The 19,537-nt window shown below is 49.5% G+C and overlaps 1 protein-coding gene across 10 annotated transcripts in view; it reads right to left on the bottom strand.

Annotated features, from left to right (window-relative positions):
- Camta1 (calmodulin binding transcription activator 1) overlaps positions 1-19,537 on the bottom strand; it is a 791,014-nt gene that overhangs the window by 377,674 nt on the left and 393,803 nt on the right. For all 10 annotated transcript variants that reach the window (XM_055615328.1, XM_055615327.1, XM_055615329.1 and 7 more), the window contains one exon: positions 6,788-6,923. In XM_055615328.1, the coding sequence (XP_055471303.1) occupies positions 6,788-6,923 (136 nt within the window). The remainder of the gene's footprint in view (positions 1-6,787; positions 6,924-19,537) is intronic.

The following is a 19,537-nucleotide window of genomic DNA, read 5'->3' as shown; positions in this document are numbered from 1 at the left end:
TGTGTGTGTGTGTGTGTGTGTGTGTGTGTGTGTGTGTGTGTGTGTGTTGGAGATGTGCTTTCCCAGGTAAAAGCACGTGAAGGGCTGAGGTTGGCACCAGGTGCTCTTTCCACTCCTTTCCATCTCGGTGTTGAGACGCTGTCTCAGTTAGACTGGCTGACCACTGAGCTTCAGGACCCTGCCCCTCTGCCCATCCCACCTCCCAGCACAGGGATACAGATGAGTGCTGCTTCCAGCTTTTGCATGCGTTCTGAGGCCCCAAACTCAGGTCCTCACAAGAACACAGCAGGCATTTCACCCTCTGAGCCGCCTCATCACCCCAGTTCCTTAACTGTGGATCCTGTAGTCTATCCCTTTCCTCTTCTTTCTTTTCCTTCCTCTCCTCTTCTCTCCTTTCTCACTATCGTCTCCTTGCTCCTCCCTTGACCCAGCTCCAAGTTTCAGCTATGCAAGCAATGGAGATTTACCAGGGTAAATGAAGCCCAGGCAAGGCAAGCACAAAGGTTTCAGACACACAGCAGCTCTCACTCCCGGACCCTAGCAGGGGAAGAGTAAGCTTACTGGGCACTCTAAAGCCTGGATCATAAGCTGCCCGAGAAAGAACAGGTTAAGAGAACTTGGTGCTCTTTCAGAAGACCAGAGTTTGGTTTCCAGCACCCATGTCTAGCACCCCACAGCTGCCCATAACTGCAGCTCTAGGGGAATCTATTGCCCTCGTCTCCAAGGGCACTGCACTCACATAATCTGCATAAACACACATACGGATTTCCACGCATGTACTCAATGGGAAATAATAAAAAATAATTTTGCAAATAAAATGAGCTGTTTGGTTTTTGCTATACAACCATGAAGACTCAAGTCCAGATCTTCAGGGCCCACATAAAAAACCAGGCATGGTGACACACATCTGTAACTCCAAGCTCTAGACAGCAGAAACAGGGAGCTTGTAGCGGCTTGCTGGCCATGTCCTGTCAAAATGTTGGCCTTGTTTCTGCACGTTACCAAGTGTGGTGCACTCATTTTCCTCCACACCCAACACACTGAAGTCACACAGTGTCTAGACACCAGACAGATGCTTTACAGCATAAAATGCCCAACTGTCTATGTGCTAGACACACTCATACATGAAACAGAGCCCTCCCCTAAGAACGGCCCGGGTGATGTCCTAGGGCAACAGGAGAAGGGCATACGTCCCTGTTCAGGGCTGGACCCTGGAAGACTCAAAAGTCACATGGCCAGGACACGGGGAGAAACATGGTCTGCAGGAGGGATGCTGCCAGCACACGGTGAGTCTAAGGGAAATAACAGGGACCAAACAACCCTTTACTGACAGCAGAAACTGTGTGTCTGTCAAATTTACAAGGTGGCAGCACACGGCTGCTGGTCCCTCAGCAGGTCTGTGGCTCCCTTGTCTCATTACCCTGTTTCCTCTCTTTCTGTTCACTGCTGTTTCCCAAACTTGAGTTGGTTTCCAGCCCTGTTCGAGGCTGGCTATTGCGAGCATTTCCCATCATCTGCAAGCAAGATGCCTATTTATCCTGTGGCTGGGAGCAGAGCTGAAGTGATCTGGCTCTGGCACGAGGCCGTTATTTCATGCCCTGTTAATTCCTAATGCAGTGACTACAATATCGTTCCGACTTCAAAAGAGGGACTTTTTTTTTTAATATGTGGCCTAAGTGCTCAAATAAAGAACATCATTCTAATGAGGACGAGCCCCAATGTAGCCTCATTACAGCCGCTGCTGCGCCAGCTCTGGCCTCTGGCCTTGAGGCAGTTAGTGCAGAAGTGAGAGACACTAGGTTCCTTCCAGGCAGCAAAAACAGATCAGCAAAACGTTCACATCTGAAAATGACAGTCAGAGGAAATGGATTGTCGTTTCCACCCGGGGATGGTCCAGGCCGGGGCCCTCCTTTCATCACAGAACGGTGGGTTCTGTAGGAAGCACACCAGCAGCCTCAGTACAAGATCCATTCAGTGACCCCCAAAGGGCAGACTGTCTTCAGCATGGACGGAGCAGAGCAGAGGGCCCATTGTAGGATGCTGTTCTCCGAGCACACCCATTACCATCCTCATCACAGCAGCTGAGAGTAATCCTAAATCACCCGTAAGATCAGGCCTTTGGAAATTTCTCTCAGGAGGAGGGAACGGGAGGGTCCCAACGCCCTCAGAGCTCAGTGCTGCCTCCTCTGCCCCATCCATAGGCAATTCTGCCCTGAGGACATGAGGCCTCATGGACTTGGAGGTGTCAGGGCATATAGACTGCGGGAGGCTAACTAAAGGCGGGCGCTGCAGCTGTGCTGCTCGGGAAGCATCATCCATGACTTCCTGGTGGTGCGGCTGCTTTGGGGGTGATCTGAACTCATGACACACACCTCCCCCTTGCTCTGCCAGTAAGCCCGACAAACACTTTGGTTTCCTTGAGTTGGGCGCTGGTAGAACTGAACTTCTGTATGTCCCTGATCCTCCGTCTGGGGAGGGAGAGCAGCTGTTAAAGCTTCCTGGTGAAAAGGCTCCTGCAGTGGTCCAGGCACCAGGAAGCAAGTGGCCGGTTTGGCCAGAGCTGGGAAAAATACCGACATGTGACATGCCACCAATCCGGTCACTTGCTGGGGACAGTTTCCCAGGCTGTCTCTCAGCAGACTATCATCGTCCCTATATTTCCCAACCTTTATCTGTCCCATGCTTATAGCTCCCCATGCTCAACTTGCATCTGTGCTGCTGCCCTAAAATTAAGTCTACCTTCAACACGGGGCCTTGGAATTCTCCCAGTGCACACCAAAACCCTACTGAAGGTTTTGTCTCATGAGAGTAGGGGTCACGACCCTTCGTTGTACTCCCTCATCCCTCAGTACCTGTCACAATGCTAGCGGGTGGCGGGGACCCAGGGAACGGCTGAAGGATGGACCATGCATGCTGAATAATCCGGGCTGAGCTGACCTGGGAACCGAAGATCACGGTCAGTTCCAGGAACAACAGTTAAGCTTAAAGCCAAGAACGCTCAGGCTTCAGGCTCAGCTCTGGGGTTTCAGAACCCTCTTTCTGAAGGCCCGGCCTCTCCACCCATGGAACAGGTGTGAGAATATGTGTTCTGCACGAGTGCTTTTAGGAGAACCAGGCGGAGCCAGTATGCCTTGTTCGTAGATTTGTAAAGTCCTGATCTGTCCACGTGCTGAGGGAACAGAGCCTGTCTCTCTGAGGACCCAGCAGCAGAGGAGTGAGGGAATGGAGAGTTAAGAGAGTTAAGAGCTGGTGTGGCTGTGAGGGATGCCGGGAGTCTGAGGAGTGGGGTGATTACACATTAAGCAGCCTGTCAGCAGGGGGGATAGGGGGAAAAGGGATATAAACATGGGAAGGAATCTTCCAGAAAGGCTCCCTGACTGGTATCACCCAATGAATGGGAACGTGATTGTGGGGATTGTTAAGGCGTGGACAGCCTCATGCTCCTCCCCCGGGCAATCCCAGATGGGCAGACAGGTGTCAGCTTGGCTGCAGGACCCACTTCAGACCTCCTGAGGTCTCATCTGTGATGCGCTGACACCTCGGCCCCCTTCCCTCTCCACCGCCGGCTTCCATCATCCCTGGAAGCTTTATTGAGCAGGCTTCGCCTTGGCTCCCAGACAAGACAGCTGATTGTGAACTAACAGCTAGCCAGCTTCAAAAGCTGCTGCCCGCACCCAGTGCCCAGCTGAGGAAATCAATGTGTGGAGGCCCCAGCCCCTGAGAACAAAAGGAGCCAGAACTGAGCTTTCCTTCAGCTTGCTGGAAGTTTTCCTGGCCTCGGGGAAGGCTTATAGCAAGTGATATGTTAAATGATAGACCCAGATGTCTTTATCATGCCCTTGAAAGGAGGAAACCCGCTGGGAGAGTAGAGAATTCGCAACTCTAAAGCCTTGGCTGTCCGTCCAGCAGGAGGGTGCCTGGAGGGGACTGGGGGGGGGGGGGGGGGGGGGGGGGGACGCAGGTGTTAGTCACAGGCCCTGCCTGGTGAGTCCACAGAGGGGAAGCAGACTCCAGACAGTGCAGCCTAGCACATGTCAGTCACCACTGCAGCTGGCCAAGAGAGCCCACTGGGCTTCCCAGCCCTGCTCCAGATCACGGCTGATGTAGAAACACACTGATGAGGTGTAGGGGCTGCAATTGCCAAAAAGTCCTTCTTTTGGCCTATTTACGTTTCCGTAACTGTGGAAAAGCAATTACGTCAACAAGAAGGAGCCCATTCCCGTGAATAAGAGAGAAAACCTTAGATTGACATTGCACAGGGTACCATCTTCTGAAGGCCAGTGTGCCAGAGGGCGTAGGGGAAGTGGTCCTCTCCAGGCCTGGTAGGCAAGTAGTTAGAACCATCACTCAAGAGCCATCTGCCACCGTCTAGCAAAACAAAAAGCAGTTCCTGGTGCAGACTGTTTATGTGCCCAAGAAGACCTGTGTAAGGTACTTATCGAAGCAGGAATTATAATCCCAAAAGTCTGGAAGGCTTCCAAAAGTCAAGGGACCGGCTTCGGCATTTATACAGTCGAGTGTGACAGAGCCCCTTAGAAAGCAAAATAACAGATTCCTCTTAGCGGGTGATAGTAAATGATAAACTGTAAAACAACATGTCAATTATTCACAATGGTCCCCAACTTCAAAGAATTCATTTTACACACACCCCCTTCTGGTTCCTGAAGCCTCCTCTGGGCTCCTGGGGACACTTAGCCTAACTGCTCAGCCGTCCACACATCTCTGCACCGTTGATGAGCTTTATGTGCAGATGCGGTCACCTCCCTGCTCTGCCTATGAGTCCACGGGCAGTGAACACACAACCCTCTTTCTGTAGACACATGCAGGCTAGTATTTGTCACTCGGTTCGGCGGGACAATATCCCAAGTGTGATGGGCCAGACCAGCCACCAAAAAGTATAGCTGTAAGTGGCCTCCCTCTCCAAAAACCAGAAACAAAGGCAGTGTCCTTGCCAAGGCATTGTCACGGCGGCCTCTCAGTCTCACCACCCACAGGACGACTCATGGCCAGCAGGTCACAGAAGGCCCTCTCTGCTCTGCATGTGTCCCCCTCCTCCAGATGCAAGGAACCAGGCTGAAGTCTGCAAGGCTGAGCACCACAAATAACTCCCAACATAAATATGGCCTAAAAATAGCCATAAATCATTCTCACTCCATCCGGTGACAATTCTAATTTATAACAAGAGGGAAGAAAATGAACACGCTGGCTTTTTTTTTTTTCCCTAGGCTTCCAAGCTACTGCTGAGGACGAATTCTACCCCGCTGTTACTTACAACCAGGAGTTCCTGATTTACGTATTACTAAAGATGAAATATACCAGGGGCCTCCAGGCACGGGGCTGCTTGCTGAGGTTTAGTGAACTCCGCCAGGCTCTCTAGATCCCTGCATAAGCAGCTTCCTTTCTCTTGGTCTCCACCCAAGCTTTGTCTCTCTCTCTTCCCATTCTTGCATTGTGGGGAGATAAGAGCCCTCCCCCCCCAGAGAGGAAATCCCACCTCTCTGGACTCCCTGAGAGAGAGACTAATGCATATGTACTGGCAGGACCCTGGTCGCCATCCTGGAGATGGTTCTTTCCAGCGGCATGTTCGGGTAATCTGCACATTAATGTTCCATGCAGTCAATTAAAGCACACTGCACACAAGGAGAGGGAACTGGAATTTCTCATACTGAGGCTTTTCTTATTCATCACCATAAAACAATTCTTATTGGTATATTAAAAAAAAAAAGCACATACACATAAAATGAAAGTTATCTCTCTCCACGGGGTAATATAATAAAAGCCATTTGATGCTATTTTTGGCAGTCATAAAAGAACATAATTAATACAGAAAAAAATTCATTGTGACAAAGTGTGTCACAAAAACCGTCAGTGCCCAAGGGCAATCCTCAGAACTCAAGAGGGCTTATGACAGTCCATGGTCCTCGCTATCCACTGCGACATGCCAGGCATGAGATGTGACAGTATCGAGGATGCCTGTCTTTGGCCTCTCTGAAATGCCAGCTGGATCCTGGGAGGCTTCTGAGCTCTTTCCCAGGGTGGCCCTAGCCACATCCCTTTGGGGTGGCACGTAAGACCCTTGGTGCAACTAGTAAGGAGTGTGGAAGACCAGGTACGTGATAATTCGCAGGTTGTATGGAATGGACACCCGGTTGGGGCCCTCTGAAGCGAAGGGACCTCCCTAAGGCTGCCCACGAGTCAGAGCCAGATAGCGAGGTTGCGTCCAGGAAACCCAACACTGAGTTTGCTCAACACCCTGAGCCATTTCTGCTGATCCCTCTCCACTCCAGCACTGTGGGACCTCACTCACCCAGAGAACACATCTCATTATCTTTAACCTCTGCTGAACTTGAATCATCGCAGGGAGATGGAACATGATCAGAACAGGGAGCTCAGCCCTGAAGGACATCACCAGCCGGCCAGAGCACCTTGAGAGGGTACTTCCTCATGCTGACACCTGTCTCCCTAACACCTACATCTCTGCACACCCCAATGCACCCAGAAACACATCCACAGCAAACACAGAAGAGGACCCTGCAGGCACCTGGCCAATCCCCATCCACACAGCGAGTCCCTTGGTTGAGCACTTTGGCCATGGTCAGTTCCAAAGGAAATGGGAGAGAAACTCTGGGGTAAGAGAGCAGAAGCCAACACAAACCACAGGGACCTGGCAAACAAACTTTCCTTTGACAGTGGTGACTGGCATGAGATTGTTTGCAAGCAATTCCAAATTCTCTGTGGCGGCCCAGAATGACATTTGGGGGGTAGGAGAGCCCTTTCTGCCTGTTACCTCAACTCCTTGGACTTTCAGCTTCATGTGGTCCTCTCTGGTCGTTTTCCCATCTTTCCTCTTCTTCCAACAGTACCCGTCTTTCCTATACTTCACTTTCTTCCTGTTGTAGAGTATCATGGAGCCATTCTGCGGTCTGCAAACAACAAACAGTTAAGTTACTGTGAGAACTGAGCAGAAGGGGAATTTATGAAGAAAGATGCCACCGACCAGTAAAAGTCTCTACAGAAAAGCAATATTCCACATTTGCCGGGACATAATTTTTCACCTTTTATTGCAGCTCCCTGGATTAACCGTGGTTTATGGCCAGCCAAAATTTGCTTGTGGATTTGGTACCTAATGAATTAAATGTGTCAATGATAGGCTTAAAAAACAACCCCTTAGTAATTTCCACAAACTAATCAGGATATATGGTGTGGGGGCCCTGAGCTCTGCAGCGAAAAGTAAGCAAAATGGGGGAGGGGGCAAAAGAGCCGGGGGCTGTTGTGGCAGCCTGCAATATCTTATCTCTTGTAGAAGGATTTTCTACACATCTTTTAATCCATCACCCAGCATCAGGGAATAAATAAGTCTAATGCAGACGCTAGATGACTACGTTAAGAGCAGACCAATGGAATCTCTCGGTGCTGAGGCCAACTACTCTTGATTCATTGCTTGCGTTTAGATCACTGCGGGATGCAGAACAGCAGCGTGGCCCTCCTTCTCTGGCAAGCAAAGCCTGACTGCTCCCCATCTGGGCTTTGGCTCCCAGAGGTCCTAGATAACACTCTCGTCTATTCTGCCCATGCCATGGCAGCTTAGGAACATGGCAGCAAACTTTGCAGATGCCAAGAACAGGATGGATAGTCCTGTGATGTTTAAAATGGACAAGCAGGGCTTAGAACATGGCTCAGTCAATAAAGTGCTTTCCATATAATATGTTTGGGTCCCTGGTCCTGTGCAGCAAACTAGGCATAGGGCTGTATCCCAGGATATCAGAGGTAGAGTCAGGAAGAGCAGGTGTTCACGGTCATTCCTGGCTACACAGTGCCAGCCTGAGACAGATAAGACCCTGTGTCAAAAAGACAAAACAAAACAAAGCAAAACAAAAGGCAATGAAAGTACCAAACAAACAGAAACCTTAAGTTTTCCAGAGAAGAGGCATGCCTCAACCACAGAAAGCAGGATTGGTGTGTGTGTGCGTGCGTGTGTGTGTGCGTGAAGCTGCCATGGTCATATATTTTGGGTAGGAGTCAAGGAAGGAAGGAAGGAAGGAAGGAAGGAAGGAAGGAAGGAAGGAAGGAAGGAAGGAAGGAAGGAAGGGAGAGAGAGAGAGAGAAAGAAAGAAAGAAAGAAAGAAAGAAAGAAAGAAAGAAAGAAAGAAAGAAAGAAAGAAAGAAAGAAAGAAAGAAAGAAAGAAAGAACTAAAGCCTCCAACAGCTGACAGCAGGTGCTACGGGAAAGCCATTCCCAGAATAAAGTTGCGGCAGGTGCAGCTGTGGGCAGATCCAGCCCTGCGGCCAGCACGATCACCCAGGGGCCGGCTGTGTGCCACCTACACCTGACCGCTGCGCACCGAGGGAGTGAATGTGCTGGAGCCTTGGCACTCCATCCTGCCCTGAGCCAACCTTCAGCTGCTACACAGCAGTAGGCTGTTAGAGAGGCTTTGGACCAACCTGGGCTTGTCTGCTTCTCCCCTCCAGTAGAGGTGGGGAAGAGAAACACGCCGACCCATCCTCCCACCACGTGAGAGAGCCTTCCACCTCTAGCTTTGCTTTTTCTGCTGAATGACGGGCCATTTCACCATGGGGACCAAACACTGGCTATTGATGGCTTCATCCCCCATTGTCTAGAGGGTGAAAAGAAAAGCCAACTCTCCAGGGTGACTGCCACTGACTGTGGTTCCCACCAGCCCTACTGCGTCACCGGCAGCCACAGGAAGGCTGAGGAGCAATTCCTCGGGAAATTACAGACTCTCAGTGGTGCCTCCCTACACTTCACTGTTCCCCGATCAGGGAGCAATTGGTTTGTCACTGTTGGTTTCCTCCTTCAGCCCACACCAACTAAAACAATCACAGGAAACAGCTCCACACGCTTGTCACGAGGCTCTCACCCAATGAGACCTATCAGTGCCTACCTGTCCGCACTGGAAACCCCCACAGACTGTCTTCATCTTTCCATGGGAGGGGGCTAGCTGAGAGGGGAGGGCTGTGGTGGTCTCCGTCAGCCACAATGGCTCTAGCGACTTGCACTGCATCCTTAAACCATTGTGAGTCCTCCCAGTCCGTCGAATACCCAGCCAAAGGTCCCCAAACCCAAGATCCCACCCTTGAGGCCACTGCCTCAGTGGAGGAAAATGCTGAGGAGTATGATGAGGCAAGCAAATGGACTCTGCGTCCTCTCACAGGATGGGTGAGAACATGCCTGGGCACAAGGCAGGGACGCCCCTGGTCAAAAAGAGAAGACCTCAGATAAACCACCTTTTCTAGGGACCAAGAAATGACCTGTGACTTGTCCCACCCCTGTCATTGTTAAGGATCCTTAGCATCGTATCTACATTATAAATAATTCCCAGAAAAGAGACTCCCTCAAACTCTGTCAGGTAGTTCTTGTAACTCATCTTCTGTCGACCTCCTTTTAAAATTCTGAGGCTGGCCCTGTTATTTGTCACTTTAGCAGGACACCATCCCCAATGGAGATTCAGTGTTCAACTAAAATGACCCCAATGAATGGAATCCTCACCCCAATTCACAGTAAGGAGGGACGGAGCTGTGTGCAGCCCTCCAGCCTGATTCTACTTAAGTCTGCCCCTGCTCTGTGTGACATGGAGGAGTCACTGCATTCCCAGACCCTGTCATCAATGAAAATGACCCACTACAGAAAGCCATGTGCCTTACAGGACGGCGTCTGAGAGGTTGCGCTGCCATCTTGACACAAAGACAGCAAAACTGAGTCTATGAGAAGACATCCCAAGAAGGAGGGAGGATCAAGGAGGTGGGACCAGGCCACAGGAGCTGACATGGAAGGGCCTCCATTTGCTACCTTCTGGCAGAGCAGGTCTGAGCAGAGCAGACGCAGGAGCAGAGATGCAGATGGAGGACACAGACTGTGTGGATAGAGCCAGCAACCCAACAATGCCCAGCCTTCTATGTCCTCGCCGTTCCCATGTACCTGCTGCTGGCAGAGAAGATCACGTCTACATGCCCCTAGCATCTGCATCCGTTCTCATCTGCACACCAGCTCTGCGAGGGGGCACTGCCAGCAGCCCCAGATAGCCAGTCTTTTATGCTGCGGTGTCTGGCGAGTCTGTGGCTGACAGAAGCCAAGGCTTCCAGCAGAGCAGAGACTAAGTCCTGGTCTGCTCTCCTGGCTGGGATAACCAAAGTCCTGAAGCACCCACTGGGGGCCAGGAGGGCCGAGGCCAGACTTTCTGTCTTGTAGCAGAACAAATGCTGAACTGTCCTGTTCTTCTGTAGTGTCTGGGTGTGACTCCAGAGCTGTTCCAGGTTCCTTTCCTAGGGCTGAGGGTGCCTGGGGGTGGCCGAGGTATATATTCTGTACCTGCGGAAACTCTATCCCTGACTTGCCCTCCCACAGCTATGGTAACTGGGGTCTCCAAGGTTTTTCCTGCTGTTACTGAAGTGACTCTGGGTTTGCCCCAGGCTGGGAAAGTCTGGAGCTGCCCAGGCTCCACCACGAGCTGAGGTAACTGGCTGCTCTCCCCTCCAGGGCTGACACAGTGGAGGTCTGCTGAGAAGCAAGGCCTTATTTACATTTATCCTTTGCCTCCTTCACCCCCACACTCGCCTACTGTTGCTTCCTGGGGTCTGCTGTGGCATGATCTAGGACTAGACTCTAATCTTCCTCTCAGGATCTCCTTCTGGGACATGGATGATGAGGCAAACTGTCTGAGAGAGCCTCAGGGGAGCTCCCGTAGCCCCCACTGCAGCTGGCTGGAGCCAGAGCAGAAAATGTGGCCATAGGGAGCTTTGTCCTAAGCGGGAGGCCTCTGTCCGAGGAACCCTTTCATCCAGGAAACTAACAGCTGCACAGGTCAGTTACGCTCCACCCGGTGATGGAAAAAAGTCCTTGGATGGAGGAAAGTGTCACAAATTATAACAACAGTATAAAATATACATACATGCACCATAGGCTGATGCACTCATCTACCTACAGGTAGGTGAATAGAAAGATGATAGAGATTAGACAGCGTGATGGTTTGAAGAAGAATATCCCAATAGGCTCTGAAGTTTGAATGCACCATTGGTGGTGCTAGGTGTGGGCTTAGGAGGTTTGGTTTGTCTGGAGAAAGCTGGGGGTGAGCTTTGAGGCTTCAAAGCCATGTGGCCTTCCCAGTTTGCTTTCTCTACTTCTTGCTTATAGTTCAAGATGTGAGACCTCAGCTGGTGTCCCAGCCACCATTCCTGCTGCCTGTTCCCGGGCTTGCCCCCACCACTGACTGTAACCCTCTGGAACTGTAAGCCAAACAAACCCTTTTTTCTACAAGTTGTTTTGGTCCTGGAGTTTTATCACAACAGAAAACTAACTAATACAGATGGTAGATAGATAGATAGATAGATAGATAGATAGATAGATAGATAGATAGATAGATAGATGATACATCATACATACATACACACATACATACATACATAACACACAAAACATATATAGCTGAAGACAGATGATATAGGAATAAGAGTTTCCACCTACAATAGAGAAAAAGGAAAACTTAAAGGAGATTTAAATGTAGGAAAGAATTTAATGAGAAATTAAATCCAATCTAAAGAGAACTGCAAAACCTTCTAGAAGAAATAAAAGCAGATTTTGAAACATACAAAAAATATTGCATGTCTTGGCTAGGGTGAAATAAGATCGTAAAACGTGAGGCTTCCCTTGAGTTAATTTCTGAGAATGAGAACACCATTAAGGTTTTTTAAATGTAGAACATTTTCTGTAAATTACCTAGGGGGCTGGAGAGGTGGCTCAGTGGTTGAAGGTGTTCACAGCTCCTTCAGAAGAGCCCTCTTCAGTCCCACGCCCCACGTGGTGGCTCTCAAACATCGGAACTGGAGTTCCAGTGCACCTGACACCCTCTGCTGACCTCTGAGGGCTCCTGCACCCACACGGTGCGCTGACACAAACTCTCTCACACACGCACATCTAAAAATATGACAGATAAGTAAATTTATGCCATTCACAAGACATAACTATCAAGATGAGCCAGATAAACCACACTGAACAAGACGAAAGACAGGCCTGGCAGTGCAGGCTACAATCCTGAGGTAGGAAGATTGCAGGGTCAAGATTTGCTTAAACTACAAGTCAGTGAGGGAAGGAACCAGCAGTTTAATATGCAACATTAAGATAGCTGGAGAGGATCTAGAAGATACCTTGAGAGTACTCCTCAGCCGACACATCACCTCTAAGCAGTGACCGGTGACTTTCCACGTAGTAAGTAAAGCCATAAGACTGGAGAAGAAAATGTAGGTGGGTTCCTCTAGTGCCAGAGCGAATGACACTGAAACAAGTGATGTGATCTGGCTCCATCAGATCACATAAAGCAAAGGCATTAGATCGCTTTCCATCCGCAGCCCGCCAGCGAGCAACACGAGTGTGGTTTGGCTTCTCCTCACCCTCCCCGGCCCACCCTGGTGGGTATGTGGTAGTTTTAATTTGCATTTCCCTAGTGACTTCTGATGCTAACCATCTTTTCATGTCCTTATTAGCTATTCGTATAATTTCTTTGGTAAATGTCTATTTGAATTTTCAGCCCATTTTCGATTAAATGGCTAGACTTCCCTGAGTTGCTGGAACTCCTTACATAAAGCCAAAGGAAGCACTGTACCACCACACACTTTCTCTGAGCTCATAATTTGAGTTTTCTCTTTCTTAATAGCTTCTTTGGAATTCTTGCTAAAGCCAGTTATCTGTTTTCTCCTTAGTATTAGAGATCAAGGAAGTTGTTATCTAGTCCAAGGTCATAAAAATCCCACGTTTTCTTCTAGGAGTTCTACGTCTTTAGTTCTTTCCTTTAGGCCTGGGGTGCATTTTGCAGCTTGGTGACTTGGGTGACGCGGGGGTCTGAGCTGATATCTGCTGTGCAGAGCTCTGATTGTCTCACAGCCATCTCTTAGACTGAAAGTGTCTCTCCACCCATCCACTCAATGGCTTTTCATTTTTGTTAAAAATGAATCAAGTGTAAACATAGGTTTTATTCCTGAACCTCAAATCCTGTTCGGTTCTCCATCATTCCGCCAATCATCTTGATCACTGAAGTTTCGACATCAGGGACCCCAATTCCTCCAACTCCGCTCCCTTTTACAGTTGTTTTGGCTTTTCCAAAACCTTCTTATTTCCATACACATTTTATGATTAACTTGACAATTTTAGGATTGAGGAGAAGAACTGCAGGTTTTTTCCTTGATATAGGTTGATTTCTTTTTTAAATGTGTACATGTGAGTGCCTGGATATATGTCTAATCAACATATATCCAGGCCACATATATATCTGGCCACTGGCTGCAGAGGCCAGAAGAGGACATGGAAACCAGGATTAGCCACTGTCATGCTACCTGGTGTAGGTGCTAGGAATTGAACTCTGATCCTCTGTAAGAGCAGCAAGTGTTCTTAACCTCAGAACCATCTCTCCACCCCCAGGGGGGTCTTGGATGGGATTGAATGAAGAAGTCAATTTGGGGAGAATTGCTGTCCTGATAGTATTGAGTGTTTCAGCCATGTCCAATGACGTGGTTTTAAATTCCATTAACATGGAATGTTCTCTCCAACTATGCAAAAATCTGGGCTCTCCTTGAGTAAAGCTTTAGAGCATGCAATGTACAGGTATTGAAACTTGTAAAGCAAATCCATGCTAATTACTTTATTCTATTTAATGTGCTTTGTGAATAGAGTTGTTTCCTTAATTTCACTTTAGGGTTGTTCATTTCTACCTCATAGATGTCTAACTGGCATCTATGTACTGATCTTTGTGATGGTGGCAGTTGGTTGCTAACCTGATAGGATTTGGGGTCACCTAGGAGGCAAGCCTACAGGCACACCTGTGAGTGACTGTCTCCATTAGGTTAGCCCTGAGCATGCCTGTGAGGGATTATTTAGATTAGCTTAACTGAGGGGGGAAGACTGTTCGCTGGCCTCAGGAACTACACAGAATAAAAGGGAGAAAATGGAGCTGGACGTCTCTGTGAGTAAAGACTCCTTCTGTGCAAGGTGATGGCCTCAGTCCTGGCCCCACATCCTATGTAGGCTTGAGGATAAGAGCTGACTCAAAGCTGTCCTCTGATCTCCTCGTGCTCACCATGCCACGGGTCATGCACACCTCCGTAGTACACAGCAATAATCATAAGTAAAATACAGCCTGGTTTTAAGAGCGAGGAAGGGAGGTGGTGCCAGCATTTATTGCTGTTTACCGTGGGGTTGACGTGAGAAGCCACCCTGAGCTCCCGTCTCCCCGACTTCACGCCTGACGGACCATGCCTATGAGCTTGAGTCAAAATCAACCGTTTCCTTCTTACAGAGCCCGCAGCCAGGTATTTCATCAGAGCAACAGGAAAGCTGACCTCGACAACGTTAGCTGTCCCATGACCTTCTGAATTCCTTTCTTAGTTCCTGCAATGTTTTGCATATTATATAGACATTCTACATGTGAAATCAAGACACCTACGTGAATAAAACTGTTTCTTTTCTTCCCTTCTGCTGTGGCTCCTGTTTATACTATTTTCTTGCTTTGTTGACCTGGCTAGGTTCTTCAGTTCCTTGGATAGAAGTGTTGAGAAAAACACTTTGTATTGCTTTTAATTTTAAGGGAAACACATCCCAGGGTTTGTTGTTGTTGTTTATTTTTGTTTTGTTTTGTTTGCCTTTCAGTACAGTATTAGCTGCATCAGAGACTTAAAATTATGCGAAAAGGGCTCAGGAAGCCACATGAAGAAGCTCCCTCTGACCAGCCATGGGACAACTTGAGCGTGAATAAGAGTAACAAGCACAGTGATTAGAATGCATTAACTATGTTTAATCTCTGGTTCACTTAGTCCTAAAATAAACCAGCAACAAGAATCCCACAAACTGCTCACTGCTGGAGAACACCCATCAGCCACGGCATTATTTTCAAAACCTAAAGAAAAACAGAAAGGTGGGGAGGGAATCCCACGCATCCCACCTTCCCCATCGAACAGTTCTTCTGAGTTACCAAGCGGGGAAGAATTCCCTTCCAAAAGCCCTCCAGCGATAGGAGAAGGAGAAGGGAGTGAGAGAAAGCCCCATCATCGCAATCCCAGGAGAATTAGCAGAGCTAGGCCGGAGGGCACGGCAAGCGGACACCAGAGAGACAGCCGGGTAGTACGTGTCCCTTGGTGGGTACACGTCCCTGTATTGAACAAACGAAAAGGACCCTAAGAGAGAGCATCATACTAGGGGGGGGGCATGTTGGACGGAGAGGGCTGGGAGGAGCTGGAGAAGTGGGGGGTGGCTACATTTGATCAAAACACATTTTACATGTGTCTGAAATCCACAAAGAGTAAATAAAAATGGCGTGAAAATGAAAGACCTTAAAAGATGGCCTTTTGACCTGGCCTCCATTTCATCAGTCCCGCGGAGGGGATGGGAACACCCTAAGTGAAACCTCGCAGGAACTGCCAGCAAACCAGACCAGAAAGCACAGACAACAAAGGCCTGGCTTCTTCAGCCAGTTCTTGAGAAAGAACACGTGGGAGATGAGTAGCGTGAGCTGGAGCCAGGACATACACATTATAACAGTGCAGTGGGCATTCCTAAGGTGGGATGACAGTGAGGCCAGACAGACTAGGCATGTTGTGTGTGTGTGTGTGTATGTGAATATACATATGTGTATGTATGTGTATATGTGTATATGTACATGTATGTGTATATATACACATGTGTTTGTGTCTATGTGTGTATGCATGTGACTGTGTATAGGTATGTGTGTGTGTGTCTATGTGTCTATGCATAGATGTGTGTCTATGTGGAATGTACTGTTTATGCATGTGCATGTGTGTATATGCAAATATATGTGTGTGCATAGACATCGATATATATATATACTTGTGTCCACGTGGGTATATATGTATACACGTATGTGTATGTGCATGTAAACATACATGCATGTGTTACTTGTGTACAGTATGTGTGTGTCTCTACATAATGTATGTATGGTGTATACACACACACACATATAGAATTTGTGAGACAATACGAATCTTGAACTCTGACTAGTATTAGAATTACCACTAACTTGAGCTGAGTACTGTGGTGCGGAAGTCTTTTTTAAAGGGACCTTATCATTTAGAGACACAGAAAAAGTATTTACTGATGAAATTGTACACTTAAGCTACACTTCACAGCGACACCAGCAAGTGGGAGGGCTGGAGGATGAGAAGAGACCAGACTGGCCCGGGGACGTGGGGTCCTGACCAGAGCGTCAGGCTGGCCCGGGGACGTGGGGTCCTGTAACTAGTCTGTCCTTACTTGCCAATGTTTGCAGTGTCCCACAAGGAAGACGCCTATTGTGCGATTTGGAGTGGAATCGCCTTGGCTCCTCCTTACATGCCTTGATTAAACCCCGGCCTCTCTGTTGCATAGAGCCTGACGTGGGCAAGGTGCCCAACGCCTGCCCAGCATGTAACATATGTGCCCATGGCTATTCCTGTTGCAGACTTGGTCCTTTTCATGGGTTCCCCCTCAACAGCGATGACAGGAAGAATGCGCAAGTAAGGCAGCGGTCTTGGGGTGCGGGTGGAACACTCGTATGGGAGGAGCCAGCCCTAGACAATAAGACATCACCTTAGGGAAGTGGGATATGACTGGCATCTGCCAGTCAGAGGGAGGCTGCGTTTGTGGGGGAACAAGCAGGAACTGGACTGAGCTCAACCTAAAAACTGAAATCTGGGGCTGGGGAACTGCTCAGTCAGCAAAGCACTTGCCTGTGTGAGGCCCTGAGTTCGAGCCCCAGCAACCACATAAGAATTCGGCATGGCAGCACGCCTCTGTAATCCTAATACGGGGGTAGGGGTCGGAAGGTGGATCCCAGAGATCAGGAGTCAGCAGATCTGGACTAATCAGTGAGCTCTAGGCTCTGTGAGAGACCCTGCCTCAAAACTGTGGTGGATTCTCGAAGGAGGCAGAAGACACTCAGAGTGGCCCTCTGGCTTCTACACCCATGCACATGCACACAAACAAAGCACACACACCTGTCTAGTGTCCAGACACCCTTTCCAGTCTCCACCCTTAGATGGAAATCGGTGCACCCTGCATATCTCTGCCCCGCGGCTCTCTCCTAGAACCCTCATTTCCTCTGTGGCCATTTGCAGAATCTCAACACCATCCATGCAGACGATGAGACCCAGCTGCTGCGGAAGGAACTGGTCTGTCGAGCCAGCCCACAGCCCGCAGTCCTTGCTGGCACGCCACTGATCTGTTCTTGCCTCACTGCATTTATAAGGTCTGTGTCTTATACCTTTCCTTAAAGCACAGGTGCTCTCGCACATAGTAGGATTGTGGACAACATCCGGATGGCTTCCATGCACCACAAACATCCCCCTTTCTCCAGCCAAATCCCAGACAGACCTTGAATGCGGCTCTGTCCTCTCCATCTCTGCCTTTGGCCCTGCCCCTGCTGCCCCTCCTGCCACAGGCACGGAGGTGGGCCCAGTACAGGAAAATGCAGTCTGTGCATTTCCAGCAGCCCTGCAAGCTGTGACCCCATGAGTAAAGCAGATCCCCATGACAAGGCCCAGACGGCAATACCATTCTCAAGGCCGGTGCTAAATCTCCACTCCAGAGGGCAGCTGGAAAATGGAAAGTGCCACCCTTAATTGAGGTGGACGTACTTTATGTACCTGGGCCTCTCCTGATCTTTTCACCATGAATAGCTTGATTTACATGCACCATTAGAAGCAGGCGGCCTGGACCAAAACATCAGTGATAACCATGACAATAAGGGGAGCGGCCACTGACTAAGCATTTGTATGGCCCTTGCTTCAGAAACTTCAGGTTGGTGTCAGGCTCCTCAGGCAAGAAGACAGGAGCCCACAGAGGGACGGGAGTGGTCCCAGAGTCGCACAGCTGATGAGCTGAGGGCCAGGGACTCATGCATTGGCATTGCACCTCTTCTGGGGCCTGGCTACTAACCCCCAGGCACCCACTCTTCTTTTTTCCACCAAGGCATTTTCCGGTCAGCGTGAAGTGCCTTGGAGAAGCACTCCACACAAAGGCAAGGCTGCCTTAGCCTGATGTAAATTGGTCCTGTGGCTCTTCCCTTTGATGCATGGGGAGGGGGAAAGCCTGGTAAAGGACGTCTCCTCTGCTTATCTCCCCTGCACACAGACCCGGGGAGAGCCATGATGGATGGCTAGCGCACGCAGCAAGGTTGATAGAGCACCAGGCGGAACCCCAAGGAGCCATGGAAACAGCCCGGATCTCACAGGACGTGGGCTGGTTTATTAGCCTGCAGCTGGGCATCTTCTCCCTGGCTTGTTTATAGAGTCCTCATGATTTGGGGGAGGGGGCGACCAAAGGCAAGCGGGCTGGTCACGGACATTCAGTGTCATCCCTGCTCCCAGGTCGTGGTCACTCCAGGATATTTGTACAACGATGGGGAAAAGGGAGCCGTGAGGCCTGGCCCGGGCTGCAATCCACCAGATATGAAAACCAATTGCTTTCTATAATAAATTCTAACTGGAGCCATAGAAATAACAAGGCCGAGGAGAAGAGAATGCCAATTTGCTTGATTTCATTAGCTCCTTCTCGGGCGGTCCAGCCCTGGCTTCTTTTCATTAAAATAAGGGCAAATTGAAAATCGTAAAAGAGCCTTTCTTATCAGAGAATGAATGGCCTGGCAGATTCAGATTCATAAGCTCTAGAGCTCACCAAGGCGCCAGGAACACCCAACTGCCCTGGCTCTCAGTGGCTGAGACGTGCAGGTAGGTCCTCGGAGGAAGCTACTGCCCCAAGCAGCTTCATCTGGGAATCTGAATCTAAGAAGGAACTGCTGAGAGCATTGCCCAGCAGCAAGTGGTCTGGGCTGTCCATCTCGTCTAATCACTGTCAACGCCTGCAGAGAGCAACACCAAACAGCGTTGGAAGTTCAAGCGTGCATTTCCCAAGGGTCTGTCTTTAATCGCAGGCTGCTAACCACAGTTTTGTTCATCTAAATCGATGCCAGAGGTCACCGGGTGAAAGGGCTATGGGTTCTGGGGGACAAAAATGATCAGAAGTCAGTCCAGAGTGACTAGTGGCTCCCACCTGAGGCTCCCACAAGCTCCCCTAAAAATTCAATTATGACACGTGGTAATGTATTTGGTTAATATTTAATGAACAGCTTCTATTGACCAGGCACCCGTGTGGGGTACTCAGGGAGCCACCGCCCAATCTCAGACTTGGGGTCTCTGAGACCCACCCTGTCACCCCAGGGACAAAGGTGTGAAGGGATCCCACGGCAGACAGCATGAACTGCATGAGCTGGCACTCTTGCCAACTGCTAGAAATGGGTTAGAGGGACAGGAAGCCCGGGCACTCAACCCAGGACCCATCATCTGGGCAGAAGTGAGGTGAAGGTGCCTGGGCCGAGGCTTCTCACTGAGACAGCAGCAAGTCTGAGGGGGCCTGAAGAACAGGCCTGGCCTGGTGAAGAGCGAGCTGGAAGGGCAGGGGCTAGAGCAGGCAATGGAGCGGTGGAGCCAGCTAGGCCCAAGGGGGTGGGGTTGGTTCCAGCTGATAAAAGATTCAAATCAACCAGGT

The sequence above is a fragment of the Psammomys obesus genome, unplaced genomic scaffold, assembly GCF_907164565.1.
Source record: "Psammomys obesus unplaced genomic scaffold, mPsaObe1.curated_primary_1811, whole genome shotgun sequence".
Classification (NCBI taxonomy): Eukaryota; Metazoa; Chordata; class Mammalia; order Rodentia; family Muridae; genus Psammomys; species Psammomys obesus.
Note: the sequence above shows the minus strand (reverse complement) of the source record. Positions and strands in the feature narration are given on the sequence as shown.